The sequence below is a fragment of the Peromyscus leucopus genome, chromosome 20, assembly GCF_004664715.2.
Source record: "Peromyscus leucopus breed LL Stock chromosome 20, UCI_PerLeu_2.1, whole genome shotgun sequence".
Lineage (NCBI taxonomy): Eukaryota > Metazoa > Chordata > Mammalia > Rodentia > Cricetidae > Peromyscus > Peromyscus leucopus.
Window position 1 is genome coordinate 7,157,688 of NC_051080.1, and position 14,429 is coordinate 7,172,116.

The window sequence follows — 14,429 nt, forward strand, 5'->3', positions numbered from 1 at the left end:
GTAAATGATATGACTCCCATTTTTCCAGAATCGGGAAGTCATTGGTTAGAAGCCTTCAGTCAGGTAATGTGGCCAAGACTTATACCATACCTAGTTCTATTTACCACCAAAGCTGGAGTTCCTGTTCCCCATCCAGGCTTTAGTTCTCTGTGGCAGACAGAGCAATAGCGTGAAGGCCACTCGACATGTATGTCCATTCCTCGTCTGTATAGGCAACTAGAGCAAGATTGGTACCCACCTCAGAGGGCTGCTGTGAGGATCACCTGGGGTGATATCTACAGTGCCTTCAAATGGACCCCACTTGCTGTACACACAGAGTAGGTACTGTGTGAGGTTTGGTATCTTCTGGTTTCGATCTCAAGATTAGCATGGTTTTAGGTGAATGATGTAATAAGGTGAAATGAACTTTAGCTGAGACTCCTGAACTGTGGGCAAAGGTCTCAGCCATGAGCTTCCACAGAGGAGCCTTCTCTGATTCTCAGACCAAGTTGGTCCATGTGATAGAACTTCTTGCCATTCTGTAGACGGGAAAGCTGAGTAAGAGATGGGTCGAGGAGGAAAAGGCCATTTCGGCCCCTGTGACTGGCAGATGCAGTTGGTCTAAGGTAACAGAGAATTCAGCGTGTTCCTCACACTATAGACTAGTGTAGCTATGGCTAATTCATGGGGAGAATGCGGGACGAGACAAAACCAGGGACTGGAGAGACAGACCAGGTCAACCGTAGTGCCGCATTAGGCTTGTGAGAACGTGGACGGCATTAACAGGCGTTCAGCGGAGGGAGGATATGACGAACTCCAGAAGTTCACTCTGTCTTGTATAATATTTGAGGGACCAGCCTTAATATTATACATCCCAGGGGCTCAGGAGAGAGAACTACTAACGGCGTGGACTATTTTTGGGAAATAGAATCTCAGCACACAGAGCTTTATCGTCCACTTGCTTTAATTCCTCTAGCATAACATCCTTTATACACAGCTTCAGTTCTGTTCTCATGTCTAGCTCCTTTCTTGCCTGATTTCTCTCTATATTTATCTACTGTCCCCTCTAGGTTCTATCTTAATTCCTTCATCTAGTTCTATCTCTTCTAGGTTCTCATCTATCTAGTTCTTTCCCCTATCAGCTCCTCTCTCCTCTCCTTCTCGCTCATCTGGCTCTTCCTCATCTTGTTCTTCCCCATCTGGCTCTTCCTCATTTTCCATCTCATTCCTCTAGTCCTCTCTTTTAGCCCTTCAATCTAGTTCTTCCCCATCTCAGTTCGTTCCTCTCAAGTTCTTACCCATCTTGTTCTTCCATTCTCTTTTCTCTTCTCTCCCTGTGCTCTGGAAGTCCCGGTATAAAAGGGAGGGTCCGAGCTAAATTGTGTAAAGCTATTACTTAACGTCCACCTCTCCTAGGCAGTGTCCCCTTGTGGAATTTACCTTAAGTCAGCAGACTTGCATGTGGGCGGTTACCATTGTTAGTCCTCGGAAGCTGGGTGCCCCCCTGGGCGGTGTCTCCTTGTGGAATTTAAGTCAGGAGACTTGCAGGTGGGCTGTTATCATTGTTAGTCCTTGGAAGTTGGGCACCCACCTGGGTGGTGTTTCCTATAGTCCTTGAAAGTGGCTAAGGGAGATAATCTGATTCCAGAGGAAGCCTTTCCTGGGGCTGTTCTCCAAATACCTGGAATGTGTCTGTCCAGAGAGTGATCAGTCTACACTGTTAGTCCTTCTTAGGGAAAAGTCAATTGGAAAAACTATGAAGGCACACATGATTTTCATAACAGAAGACAGCTGATATATAACAAGCCAAGTAACACCAAAAACTCCTTGGGATTTGGCTTCCTCTGGAGGAATTCCCTGATCCCTCCAGGTAGTGACTTTGCCATAACCAGCTGAGTTCTTATGATAGAGTCCTGCGGCCTGCGGCAACTCTGCCTTTGTGTGTTTGGGGAATGGCTAGGGGGGAGGCAGGCAAGAGCAGGCTCAAGCTCAGTTAGGACATGTCTCCTTGGACAAGTGATGGTGGAAGAGATGGGACGAGGTAGACCAGTCAGAGGAAAACCTGAGTTGCTTTTAAAATCACCTAGACTTTGTAAAGGACTGGAAGTCTCGAGAGTAGACTCCTGCTTCTGGTTCATATAGTTGCACCATGTGGCAACATGCTTAGCGTGGCTTGCGGTAGATGAGGAGGAAGATTTTTAGGCATATGGAATTTAAATGTTGAGATATGCAGGTGTCAGGCCTCCGGTCACGTGGAGGCACAACTTGGAGGTAAAGCCTGGGCAAAGAGGTGGCTTGAAAATCTCCTGTGTATGCATTAAAAGTCAAGGACACAGGACGAGTGGGCGGTGAGCAGTAGATAACCAAATAGTTGATAGATGTGGTCACAATATATTATGGGAATTGGTTCATGTGATAATGAGGACTTCACAGGTTCCACACTCCGTCATCTGTAAATGAAAGAACTAGGAAGCCTAGCTGAATAAAGGATTCTAAGGCTGCAGGCCTCAGAGCCAGGCAGCTGCTTGCGTCAGCCCTGGGTGTGAAGGCCTGTGAACCAGAAACATAGTGGGTGGCCAGGTTAAGGAGGGGAAGTGAGTTTGCCCTCCCCCACCTTTTTCTTCTGTTCAGATTCTCGGGGTACTGGTTCCGGCTCACAGGACGCACTGGCGCAATGCCTTCTATACTGGCTCTGTTGATTCAAATACTAATCTTTTTTTCCAGAAACATATTTGTGGATACTCTCTTTGAAGGACAATGTCTTACCAGCTTTCTGGCTATCCCTTAGCTCCATTAATTTCACAGCTAAAAGAATCAAGCAGTGAGATTTTAAAAAACAAAAGCAAAAAAAAACATTGTAAAAGGCAAGCCCATGGGCAGAATGACAAGTGGTAGCTAGTGATATCATCAACCCATGCCTTGAAGAACTCAAGGAAACCCGGAAGGAGGTAGAATTGGGAAATCGGAGCCTCGGGGTAAGTGCTTTTTCTACAGGGTGCTCTGCTGTAACACCAAGTCATGTCATCATCTTCAAAGAGGAGCCTGGGTCACAGGTGACCAGGGACAGTGTTCAGCAAGGAACCTCACTTGGGGCACTGTAGTCTGCTTGGGCCGCCATTTTTTAAAATGTACCCTTTTTGGAGAATTTCATATATGAGTACCATATTTATATCATTTCTTGCCCCCTCGCTGGTCTAACTTCTCCCGTGACCCTCTCTTTCTCAAGTTCATGACCTCTTCTATAGTTTTAACTGTTACACATAAATACAAACATTTATTTTTTAAACATAAACCTGCTGAGCCCACTTAGTGTTGCTTGAATGAACATTAATATGTTAAGGGCTTGTCCCTGGAGAAGACTGATTCTCCTTCCCAGCAGCCACTGATGGCTGGTAGCTCTTCCTCTGTGGGCAGACTTGTGACATTTCTGCTATCTGAGATGGCATGTCAGCTGGTGTGGTCATTATGTGGGTCTTGTTTAGGCAAGCCTGCTGTTGAGATTTCGTGGGTGCACTTTCCCTGGTGTGTCCAGAAGACACAGGAGTCCTGGCTCTCTGGCTCTTACAGTCTTTCCTCCCCTTCTTCGGTGATATTCCTTGAACCTCAGCATCTAGGGTTTGCATTGTAGATGCCCTGGTTTGGACTGTGTGTCCTGTGGTCACCAATTCTCTACATTTTGACCAGCAGTGGATCTCTGTAGTAGCCTCCATTTGCTGCAAAAAGAAGCTTGTTTGGTAAAGGTTGAGAACTGCACTTCCCTTGTGGGTGTATATTAGGATCTAGAATATAGTTAGAAATGGTATTGGCTTAGGAAAATGGTGGCCTGCCAATTTTTTAACCTTAATTCTGTAATCTAGTCCACAAGGAAGACCTGCAAAGGACTCTCTGTTGAGTCCTTGGCCCCTGACAACAGAGAAAGAATGTACCAAGCAGGAACGGAAGCCCCAGCCCCAGGGGCAGCTGTACCTACAAGTGGGCCCTGCAGGGTGTTTCCTCCCCGCTCAGGCCCCCACACACACACACATACACGCTGCAGAGGAGCTGCTATTCAGCAAGGCCAGCAAAGGCCCAGGCAGCATTGAAGCAAGCCTACAGTGCCCGAAAACCAGCTACCTGACCAAGTCCTGAAGATGCCCATTCAATGGCGTTAGGAAGAGTTTGGAAAATATTATGTCCATGAAATCAAACAACAAAAAGAAGACCCGAAGAATGAGGAAGAGGGGGGGAAATTATCAGTGGAAATTAAAAGCATGTCTCGTCAGGTCCAGAAAAACTAGGGACACCCGGTTAACTGTGGTGCCTACTAGCATACCAAAGTGCATGCTGGCCTCTCACACCATCACACATTTCTGTTACAGGGGCCATGTTGCCAGGCTGCCATCCTGAATCTTCTCACCCTGCCCCCTCCCTACCCTACACTTCTCCAGCTCAGACTTCCTTTCCCCCAGCTTCTCATTCCTATATAATCCTGCCATTTTGGCTATGTGCTCCCTTGGCCCCTCTCTCCTGGTCCTCTCTTATCTTCCTCTGTTTCTCTTCCTCTCTCACTCTTCCCCCTCCCCTACTCCCCCCCCCCCCATGGCCATGTTTAGTCTCCTCCTTTCTCTCCCTGCTCTGGACTCTTTCACACGCCCCTTGGCTCTTCTCTCCCTCAGATCTACAATAAAAACCTCCCCCCTCAACCATAGCTTGTGAGGTCATGTCCTCACTTTATACGTCTGTGGCTGAAACCCCCGCTTTCTACGTCGGGTGCAGGGGCGTCTGGAAGAGTCCAGAGCAGAGAGCGAACGTGGGAGACTGAACCTGCCTGAGGAAAACACTGAACTGTTAGCTAGGTTGAAAATAAAAGAGAGACATAAAAGTCATGTTCATTGTTTGGGAAATTATACCTGAGTGTGGACCAGTAGGATAAAGACATGGGAGACATAGATGGACAATGGAGCGACAGCTTGATTAACGAATTTGAAGTTGAAAATATCCTCAGGTGAAGATGTATTTAGTACGAGTCAGCTTCCTGTTACTGTGACAGAACACTGGAGGTAATGAGGTTAAAGGGGAAAGCGGGTATTTGGGCTCAGAGATCAGGGCTTTCATTGCATGGCCTTCTTATTCTGGACCTGTGGGAGTGCCGTGCACACCCAGCACGTGGCAGAGGAGACTTGTTTATCTCTGCTGTGCCCAAAGCAAACAAACACGGGAGGGGCGGGTCCTTCAAAAGCCAGCTTCCGGTGTTACAGACTGGCAGCCAAGCCTTCCACACATCGCCCTGGAGGGACATTCAAGACCTCAGTGTCCAAACACAACGGTTTATTATGCACACAGCAAACTGGAGAATCGGCCGTTTTCACACTCATCCTCGCTGGCCGACTGGGACCTGGAGCTCACTGCTGCCTCCTAGTGTCTCACAGGAGTGGTACACAGCCCAAGAAAAGATCCAATTTCAAAGCATACTTTCTCCTGAGGGCAGGTGGGTATTTCAAGTCTCAGAAACATTGTAACGCCATAAACAAGGATCTATCTGCAAAGGGAGAAGTTGAGCAATCTGGACCAAGAGGCCTGCGATGCAGGCTTTGGATAAACATAGGGGAGGAGAAAAGACGGCTTTAGATAATGGCAGAAAAAAAAATGTGTTTCTGTCCTGAAGAAAGCTACATGTCTTGGGATTGAACTGGCCCTCTGTGTGCTGAATACCAGGGATTTTAAAAGCTACCCACATCTAATTCCACCCTGATTGTTTTAGTTTGGTTTTTGTTGCTGTGATAAAGCACCGACATGGGGAGGAAAGATTTGATTTCAGCAGGTTAAAGTCCATCATGGACGGAAACCGAGGCAGGAGGAATCCTGGTTACTGGCTTGCTCAGTTACCTTACTGATTCAAGCCAGGCTCAGTTGCCTAGGGGTTACACCACCCACAGTGGGCTGCCCCCCTCCCCACAGAGGTTAACAATTAAGAAAATCCCTCACAGATTTGCCCATAGGCCAATCTGATGGTGGGGGGGGGGACGGACGGAACGACGACACACAATCCCTTATACGAGGTCCCTGCTCCCTGGTGTGTGGAGTTAACTCTGGCACTGGTGAAAATTCAGATCAGTGTAAGAAGAAAAACCTTTAAATCAATCAGCAAATAATGTTAGCTACAAAGACACGAGAAACGAACTAGCCAGCAGAGGGCTGGGGTGGAGGGAGAAATGTCTTCAACACCCGAGGGAAAATGAGTCTGAATCTGGAATTCGCGCAAGGACGTGTGAAAGCAAAACAAAGTTGTTTTCCAGCATGAAAAACAGCTCGGAAGTCCTGTTATGAACGAAGGCACACGGCATGAGAACAGCAGCTCCAGGCGGTATTGCAGCACAATGCAACCTGACTTGATGAAGAGACGAGCTGAGTTCGGAGGATGGGCCGTTCATAAAGGAAGAAAGGACGGGAACCTTGCTTTCAAAATCCTGCTCTTGTAGGGTCACGTAGTCAAATGCACCACTTGGGTTTCTCAGGCACGCCATCCTCACAACGGGAAAGGCGGTACATGGCCGCGATTGGTCCTGTGTGGAAGCAATCTGTAGGTAAATCGGGACAGATTTAGTAGTTCTGTAGAGCAGGATGAAACGGGTCTCCACACGGTAACCACGTTTCTTTACCTGACGGAACTGAGAATGGGGGTAGAAGAAAGCCCACCCACTACCTCATCATCGCCACCCATGCACGGTTGACTTAAATTTAGAGTGGCCGCTCTGAGGAACGGAAGCAGAAACCGCTGAGTAGCTCCGGTCTGGAAGCGAGACTGGGCAGCTGTGACGGGCAAAGGGACCCACCGTGCGCAGTTTCTGTTTGTCTGTTGCTTTCTAAGCATCTACATTTCTCCTTTCTGTGTCCCGTATGTGTCTTCTCTTGACTCTATCAGACGCACTTACTCTGTCTTGTATTGATAAAGGATTCGTTTCACCCCTCTGACTGGAAATGCATGTCTTCTTTGAAATTCTGGGACAATGGGCTGGAGAGGTGGCTCAGAGGTTGAGAGCACTGACTGCTCTTCCAGAGGTCCTGAGTTCAATTCCCAGCAACCACATGGTGGCTCACAACCATCTGTAATGAGATCTGGCGCCCTCTTCTGGCCTACAGGCATACATGCAGGCAGAACACTGTATACATAATAAGTAAATCTTTTTTTTTTAAAGCCTATTTTATATTGCTCCGTGACTTGGGAATCTCGTCCTTTTTTGTGCCTTACCGACATTCATATTAGTGTGTTTCCACGTATGTTTTGAACTTCATAATTTGGGGGTCTTAAGCTCAAGTGTGTGAACTGCCTTCCAGATAGGCTTCTGGGATTGGTGGGGGCATTCTCCTGGGCAGGCTTCATGTTTCGCAGAATTTGTGGCTTTTTGAGTTCTGGAGCAATTTTTATGGTTGTATGCCTGCTCAGCGTGGGCTTAGCAGATGGGCAAGTCTCGTATTAGAATCGCTCCCTTCGAGTACAGCCGTATTTCTGTGAGTATACGGGCACAACAGCACCTCGATGCCTCTAACTGTGAGCTTTTCAGAAAATTCCCATCAATAACACAGGATGATTTGTGGTATTTTTAGAAAAGGCACATCCAGCCAGTCCCTCCTCATCACTTCACAGTTGAGGAGACAAAGTCCAAACAAGTTGTGCTTGGACCCAATGACTTAAAGACGGAGCACAGTATAAAAGACGCATCTCTTTGTAATTAACATACATTTGAATTTGATATAAATGATGTGTAACACTGATTCAAAGGTAAACCCGTGTGTTTATTTTCTTAGTAGTTTCCACTGTGGCCTGCATTCCAGGCGCCTAGAACGTGGCTTTCTAGGCTCAGTCCTGCCCAGGGCTACATCTTATCAAGCGCATTGGCGGCTTGAACTCCTTCATGCTCAGTTAAATGAAGGCATCAATGTTCTTTCTAGTTACAGCCCATGAGTTACTTGGCAGATTTTCCTTTGTCAATAATTTACTTTTCCCCCTCCCCTCTGTTTTAAAAAAGCATGCAGTCTGCTTACAAAGACCTAACTCTTCCTGATGACTGTCTGCCACATTATGGGATTTTTTTTTTTTAATTTATTCCCATGGTGAGTTACAAAATACCCACCATGTTCTTTTCCTTCCCTCCCTCCCTCCCTTCTTTCTTTCATTCTTTGTTTCTTTTCTTCCTTTTCTTTTTGTATTAGGTGAGGGAAACTGTCAGGGCATATTTTTCACGAGGTTTCTAAGAACTTCATTCCTTTCTGTGTTTTACGGAAGCGCCCACAAAGGGGATTCAGATCCATCGATCCAACTCAAAGCCAATTATAATGGTGTGTTTTGTGCTCTGTTTCCAGAACAGGGTGTTCTGAACGTCAACTCGGAGTGGAAGAGCCTTAAACTGAAGGTGCTGTGTATTATTTACACTGAAGAAGCTCTCGTGTGGACAGGAAAGCGCTGACAGGTCACATGGACCCCGTGGAGCTGAGCAACGTCAACATCGAGCCTGACGACGGGGACGGGGAGAGCAGCAGCGGAGAAAGTATTCAAGACAGCTACACGAGGATGGGAAGCCCTGAAAAGGCAGCCATGAGCAGGTAGGGATGCGAAGCGGCCCGGCTCTGTGGACAGATGAGACGGGCCACGGGCTTGGAGAGCCAGGCAGGGTCTTGGCAGAATGGTTGGATTGATCATGGATAAATGTGAGATAACAATGTTGATGTTAACACATCAACTCTCTGGTCCTTCGTGTGACTGATTGGAAAATGAAGATGCAATGTCCTTGTCTCCGTTGCTAATGTAAGCCATATTTCACCGACATTAGCCTGTTGTTCTGTTTCCCTTTTGGGGGGACCCTCCCCCAGATTCTTCTTCCTTTGACTATGCTTTCAATGTTGTGTGACTCCAGAGGGTTTTGTTGTTGTTTGGTTGGCTTTGGGCTTTTTTTTTTTTCCTCCAAAAGCATATCCTGAGTAATATCATTCAAAGACTATCGTGGGGTCACGTTAAATATATGGCATATTCTCAGCCTGTTAAACCGTCCATCTGAGTTTCAGGTCATTCTGTTCATCTATCAACTGCACTAACCTGTGCAGCTCACCCGCCTCATTTCTAATAAGGACATCGTTGTCAGCTCCTTCCCACTGTCGGGAAGGGCAGTCAGGAGGGAACAATGCTCTTCCTGTGGATGGTCCTGGTGCAGTGAGTTTTAGGATTGTTGGACTAGGAAGGGGTAAATCGAGGCAGATTCTGCTAAACTCAGTGGCTCCTGAATGTGGTAGAACATGGGGCCCTGGCGTCTGCAGAGTGGTTGCTCGGCTTAGGGGGAGATTAATCTTCATTTGGGCTCCCATCCAAGGGTGGACTAGTGAACTAACGTCTGCTTTTCCAGGGTAGAAGTAACTGTTCGGGATGTAGGGCGATGTTCCACAATTCTGTGTTCTTTTTCTCTACATTGTGGCTCTCAGTATGCTGGCCTAAATGTGAGGTGCTTTTAATTCTGAAGGGAACGCGCACAGGTGTGAGTGCTGTGGCGGGGGGGGGGGGGGGGGGGTGGGGGGGGATGAGCTGAAGGGGATCCAGTCCCAAGAACAGCCCTAGAGTCCACAGTGGATGCTGCTGCTCAGCTTCACATTGTCCTAGCTACTCACAGTGACATACTTTCTAACTGTGAGCTCATGCATAAGATGTCATTTTAATGGATGGGTTTTGTCCATCTTTGGTTTAGAATGAATCTGTAGTTGTTCTTTTTTTTTTTTTTTAATTCAACGTACTGTAGCCTTTGCTTGAGGTCATTCTCCTTATGTTTTCAGTAGATGTTGCGCCCGATGTTAAAATATTTAACATGCTGAGGGCATTTCTCACATATTCTGTACAATCTCAGTCTGTTCTGTGTTTGCATCTCATCTTAGGCCAAAACAAGAGCATTGCAAATGCCTCAGAAATAAGTCATACACTTACTTTCAAATTCTAGGTTTTAAAAGCCACTCATGGGATGGAGATTTTAATTTGCTGAGGAAAATAAAATTAGCATGTTGGACACACTGCAGGTTAGATTGTACTGGAAGAAACACTTGTTTTTTGTTTTTGTTTTGTTTTGGTTTGGTTTTTGGTTTTTTTTTTGAGACAAGAGTTTCTCTGTGTAGCTTTGGAGCCTTTCCTGGAACTCACTCTGTAGCCCAGGCTGGCCTCGAACTCACAGAGATCCGACTGGCTCTGCCTCCCGAGTGCTGGGATTAAAGGCGTGCGCCACCACTGCCTGGCGACACACTTGTTTTTATTGTCCTTTGTCCTATTTTAACCTATCATCTCAGGTTCCAACTGTGAGCATCATGTACCAGCTCCCTACACAGCTAGTGTATTAAACACGGACTGTTAAACCACAGAAAGGTAGTCGGCAGACATGAACACAGAAGGAAGCCACAGCCAAGGGCACCACGTTTCATGTGAGAAACAGGGGGCAGAGCGTGTACACTCAGGACTATTGCTCTGTGGTTCTTAGAAACACATGGAAAGCTTTGTGAGTGGGCTGTTGTGTTGGAGATGTACTTGTGTAGACACCGTGTGTGTGTCTGTTGTATTGTGTGGGTGTGTCTGTTGTGTTGGAGATGTACTTGTATAGACACTGTGTGTGTGTGTGTGTGTGTGTGTGTGTGTGTGTGTGTGTGTGTGTGTGTGTGTTGTATTGGAAATGTACTTGTATTGACACCGTATGGGTGTCTGTTGTGTTTGAGATGTACTTGTATTGACACCGTGTGGGTGTGTCTGTTGTATTGGAAATGTACTTGTATTGACACCATGTGTGTGTCTCTTGTATTGGAAATGTACTTGTACTCTAGTGTCCGAGAGTCACCTTACAGTGTCTCTTCCCCCAGATCATTTGCTGTGCCTCTTCCCTGTCAGCGTATTTTCAGGATTAGCTCCTATTATAAAAGGCATTTTGGGGGCTGGAGAGATGGCTCAGAGGTTAAGAGCACTGGCTGCTCTTCCAGAGGTCCTGAGTTCAGTTCCCAGCAACCACATGGTGGCTCACAATCATCTGTAACGAGATCTGGTGCCCTCTTCTGGCCTGTAGACATACATGCAGACAGAGCACTGTATACATAATAAATAAATAAATCTCAAAAAAATAAAAGGCAATTTGTAAGGCTCTCCTGGAGCAATTCAGCTTTCACTTTATTTCTAAGGGCTATCTTCCTAAACCATTCTCCAACTGTTTGGTTTTACTCTGGAATGTAAGAAATGCCTTCAAAACCACAAAGTACCAGCTAGGAAGGCCTTTCCAGAAACAGGCAGAATTGAGCATGTAATAGAGCCACGAAGGCTTGTGTTGTCTTTTTATAGGGAGAACTATAATGGTAGAGCTGGCCTCGCTGGTCAGGCCTCTTGGAAGTGAGACTGGCCCCCTGGCCACAGCGTCACAGCTCCTGGCATGTGGCTGCTGGAGCTGACCAGCACAGGAAGGGAGTGGCATCGGTGAGCTCGTGCAGCCTCCAGCCTGTGCCCAGGCAGACCGTAAGCACAATGAGCCTTGTGGATCACACCTCAGTCAATCAGTCAGTCAGTCAGTCGTCAGTCAGTCAGTCAGTCACTTAGTTATTCAAGACAAGGTTTCTCTGTGTAGCTCTGACTGTCCTGGAACTCACTCTGTAGACCAGGCTAGCCTAGAACTCAGAGATCCACCTGCCTCTGCCTCCTAAGTGCTGGGATCAAAGGCATGCGCCATCGCTGCCCAGCAGTTCTTGCCTCTTTAAAGTCTACTTTCTCTCTCAACTTTTCTGCCAATTCACTGGGTTTCATTAATAACTTTCTCAGTTTTACCTGTTATCCAATATCCAATAATAACCAAAATACATTTTCAGAGTAATGTGAACACACACACACACACACACACACACACACACACACACACACACACGTAACCAAATACAGCCAGAGTTACTATGCACCTATTTTCCGATAAGCAATTGCAGGCGTAGGCAGATGCCGCTGAAAAGGAGGAAGCAGCGTTGGAGTCCTGTTGGGACTGTGTGGTGCCCAGAAGGGCCACAGGTGGAGTCTGGCAGGTGGACATGCTCCTTCCCTTTCCTGACTGCAGTCACCTTGCCTTTAAGAAGGACCGCGGAAGCTCCTCCCACAGGGATATCTGGGGCATCAGATGAGAGGAGTGCCTGAGCGTATTTGTTACATCCGTGAAATTAGAGCGGGGTGTGGCTACAGAGAGCCCTGGCCTCACAGAGGGTTCATCTCTAGCACCGTTAAAAAAAATCAGGGCTGGAGAGATGGCTCAGCCGTTAAAGGCTAGGCTCACAACTAAAAAAAAAAATCAGTAAACAATAGTAAGAGCATCATCTCATCATGGCATGATGGTAGTTTTAAAAATCTCAGGACTGTGGCTCTGCACCCTCTCCTTGGAAGGGCTTGTAAGGGGGCAAAACTAAGCTCAGTCCATCTCTTTCTTGCATAGTCAGTGTGTGTGGGGGAGAATTAGTGTACATGGTTTTCAGCTGAACATATTACATTTCCTTCCTTATAACACAGTGTGCTTCCCCAGAACTGTTCATCAGGAGTTCAGTGGTTGGTCTAGAGGGAACACTAGCAGGAGGGAAGATGGAAAGAGCGTTTTGGACATTGTCTTCCCTGACACGATTCATTCGTTAGACTGCCCTGCACTCAAACACAAGTCAGAGCATTTACTGAGATTTTTTTTCCCCCGGCTTTCCTTTCCTCTGCTCCTCCAGTCAATTTGCTAACGAAGATGCTGAAAGTCAGAAGTTCCTGACAAATGGATTTTTGGGGAAGAAGAAGCTGGCCGATTACGGGGATGAGCATGTAAGTGATGGCTGCTTTCGGGAGGTAAACAGGCAGAAAGGTGTCTGATCTAGAGCGGTGTCGGTGGGAAAACAGTGTGATTGAAATTTTCCAAGTCTTCATCAGCACATTCTCTGTTTATTCAGGCCCTTACTGGAATAAAGGCTTGTTTTTTTCCCCCGTTTGCCATATGGCTGCATGAATCATTTATGAAATTTATTTGTTTTGTTTTGTTTTTTTTGAGAAATCATCCTAACCCAAATGCAATCTGCAGCCATTCGTTGTTTTCCCTTCTTTTTTTACTGCTCATCTGTATTTTTAATTTTTCCTGCGACCTATGCTGAAGCCAAGACTTGCATTCCATTCAAAATTAAATGTTCTTTCTGACTCTCTGAGTCATTGATGGCTTTTTCTCACTACGATGCTATCTTACTCTTCCGTTTGGGGAATACAGTCTCTTCCAGGAGACATAATGTGAGAAGAATAACCAAGGAAAGACTGGTCCTTTACAAACGTTTGCTCATACCACACTTCTTTTCTTCAAGCACCCCGGAACGACTTCCTTCGGCATGTCCTCCTTCAACTTGAGCAACGCCATCATGGGCAGTGGGATCTTGGGCTTGTCCTATGCCATGGCCAACACAGGGATCGTCCTTTTCATGTAAGTAAACACACATGTCTGTGTCGAGTGCCGAGCCTGGACATAACCCGACAACCTGATGCAAGTTGTGAATGAGAGTAATCCAAGAAAGTACTAGTAAATCGCTCTCTCTCTGCCACCCAAGGGATTATAGCCGGTGGGGTCTAATCATGGCACTTGCTCATTCGGCCATCTTTAATCAAGTGGCAGAGTGTTTATGTATCCAGCCACCAAGATGTTAGTGCAGCTCATCCGTCCACAGGATGAAGAAACCGCTTCCCAGAATAGCTCATCACTTGATGCTCAAAATAACATAATGTACTGTTCAGTAATCAGAAATATTTCTCCCCAAAGCAAATCAAATTCTTGAATAAATCTTAGGGAAAAAAAGCCTCATGTCATCTAAGAGCTCTGCACACCCCAGTCTTATACCTTGTGTCTCTAGGCACCAGACACCAATGCACTGGCCTTTGCATACGGCCTCGGGGCCTTCTTTCCTTTCTTCTTCATTTAGTTCACTTCTGCCTCTGTTCAGCTTAACCTCGGTGCTACCTTCTCTGACCTCTGTGACAGAGGCCAGTGTCTCAGACATGTGCCTCCACTGTCCCACGCTTGTGTGTGTGTCTGCTCCTTTGCTAGACTAAAAGACCCAGAGAACTGGCCCCATGTCTTCCCACACACCCTTTCCTCAACCCTAACCCAGTGCCTGGCATGGAGGGTATGTGTGGGTGCCTGAAGCTTATTTCTAAACCTCTGTGCTTCCTCCACACTTGGTCCAAGGCTGCCTGAGAGCAGCAGTGTCCCACAGCTGACTAATAGGATGGCTGCATAGGGTCGCCTGTGATGGACAACCACAGACGTTGGCATGGTTACACACAGTTTGGTGTTTTCCAAGACACGCTTATCAGTATCTGCACGAGCATGAAGTTGCACATTAGGAGTCATATGAACATGGAGCCTGGTCCCAAACACAAAGCTGGACAGCTAACTGTCTAAGAACGCAACGCTTATGCTTTA

General features: G+C 46.7%; 1 protein-coding gene across 3 annotated transcripts in view; it reads left to right on the forward strand.

The window, feature by feature from the left end:
* The window catches only part of Slc38a4 (solute carrier family 38 member 4), a 68,593-nt gene that overhangs the window by 32,898 nt on the left and 21,266 nt on the right, over window positions 1-14,429 (forward strand). For all 3 annotated transcript variants that reach the window (XM_037197409.1, XM_037197410.1, XM_028859793.2), the window contains exons 2-4: window positions 8,320-8,559; window positions 12,703-12,793; window positions 13,318-13,433. In XM_037197409.1, the coding sequence (XP_037053304.1) occupies window positions 8,432-8,559; window positions 12,703-12,793; window positions 13,318-13,433 (335 nt within the window). In that variant the 5' untranslated portion in view covers window positions 8,320-8,431. The remainder of the gene's footprint in view (window positions 1-8,319; window positions 8,560-12,702; window positions 12,794-13,317; window positions 13,434-14,429) is intronic.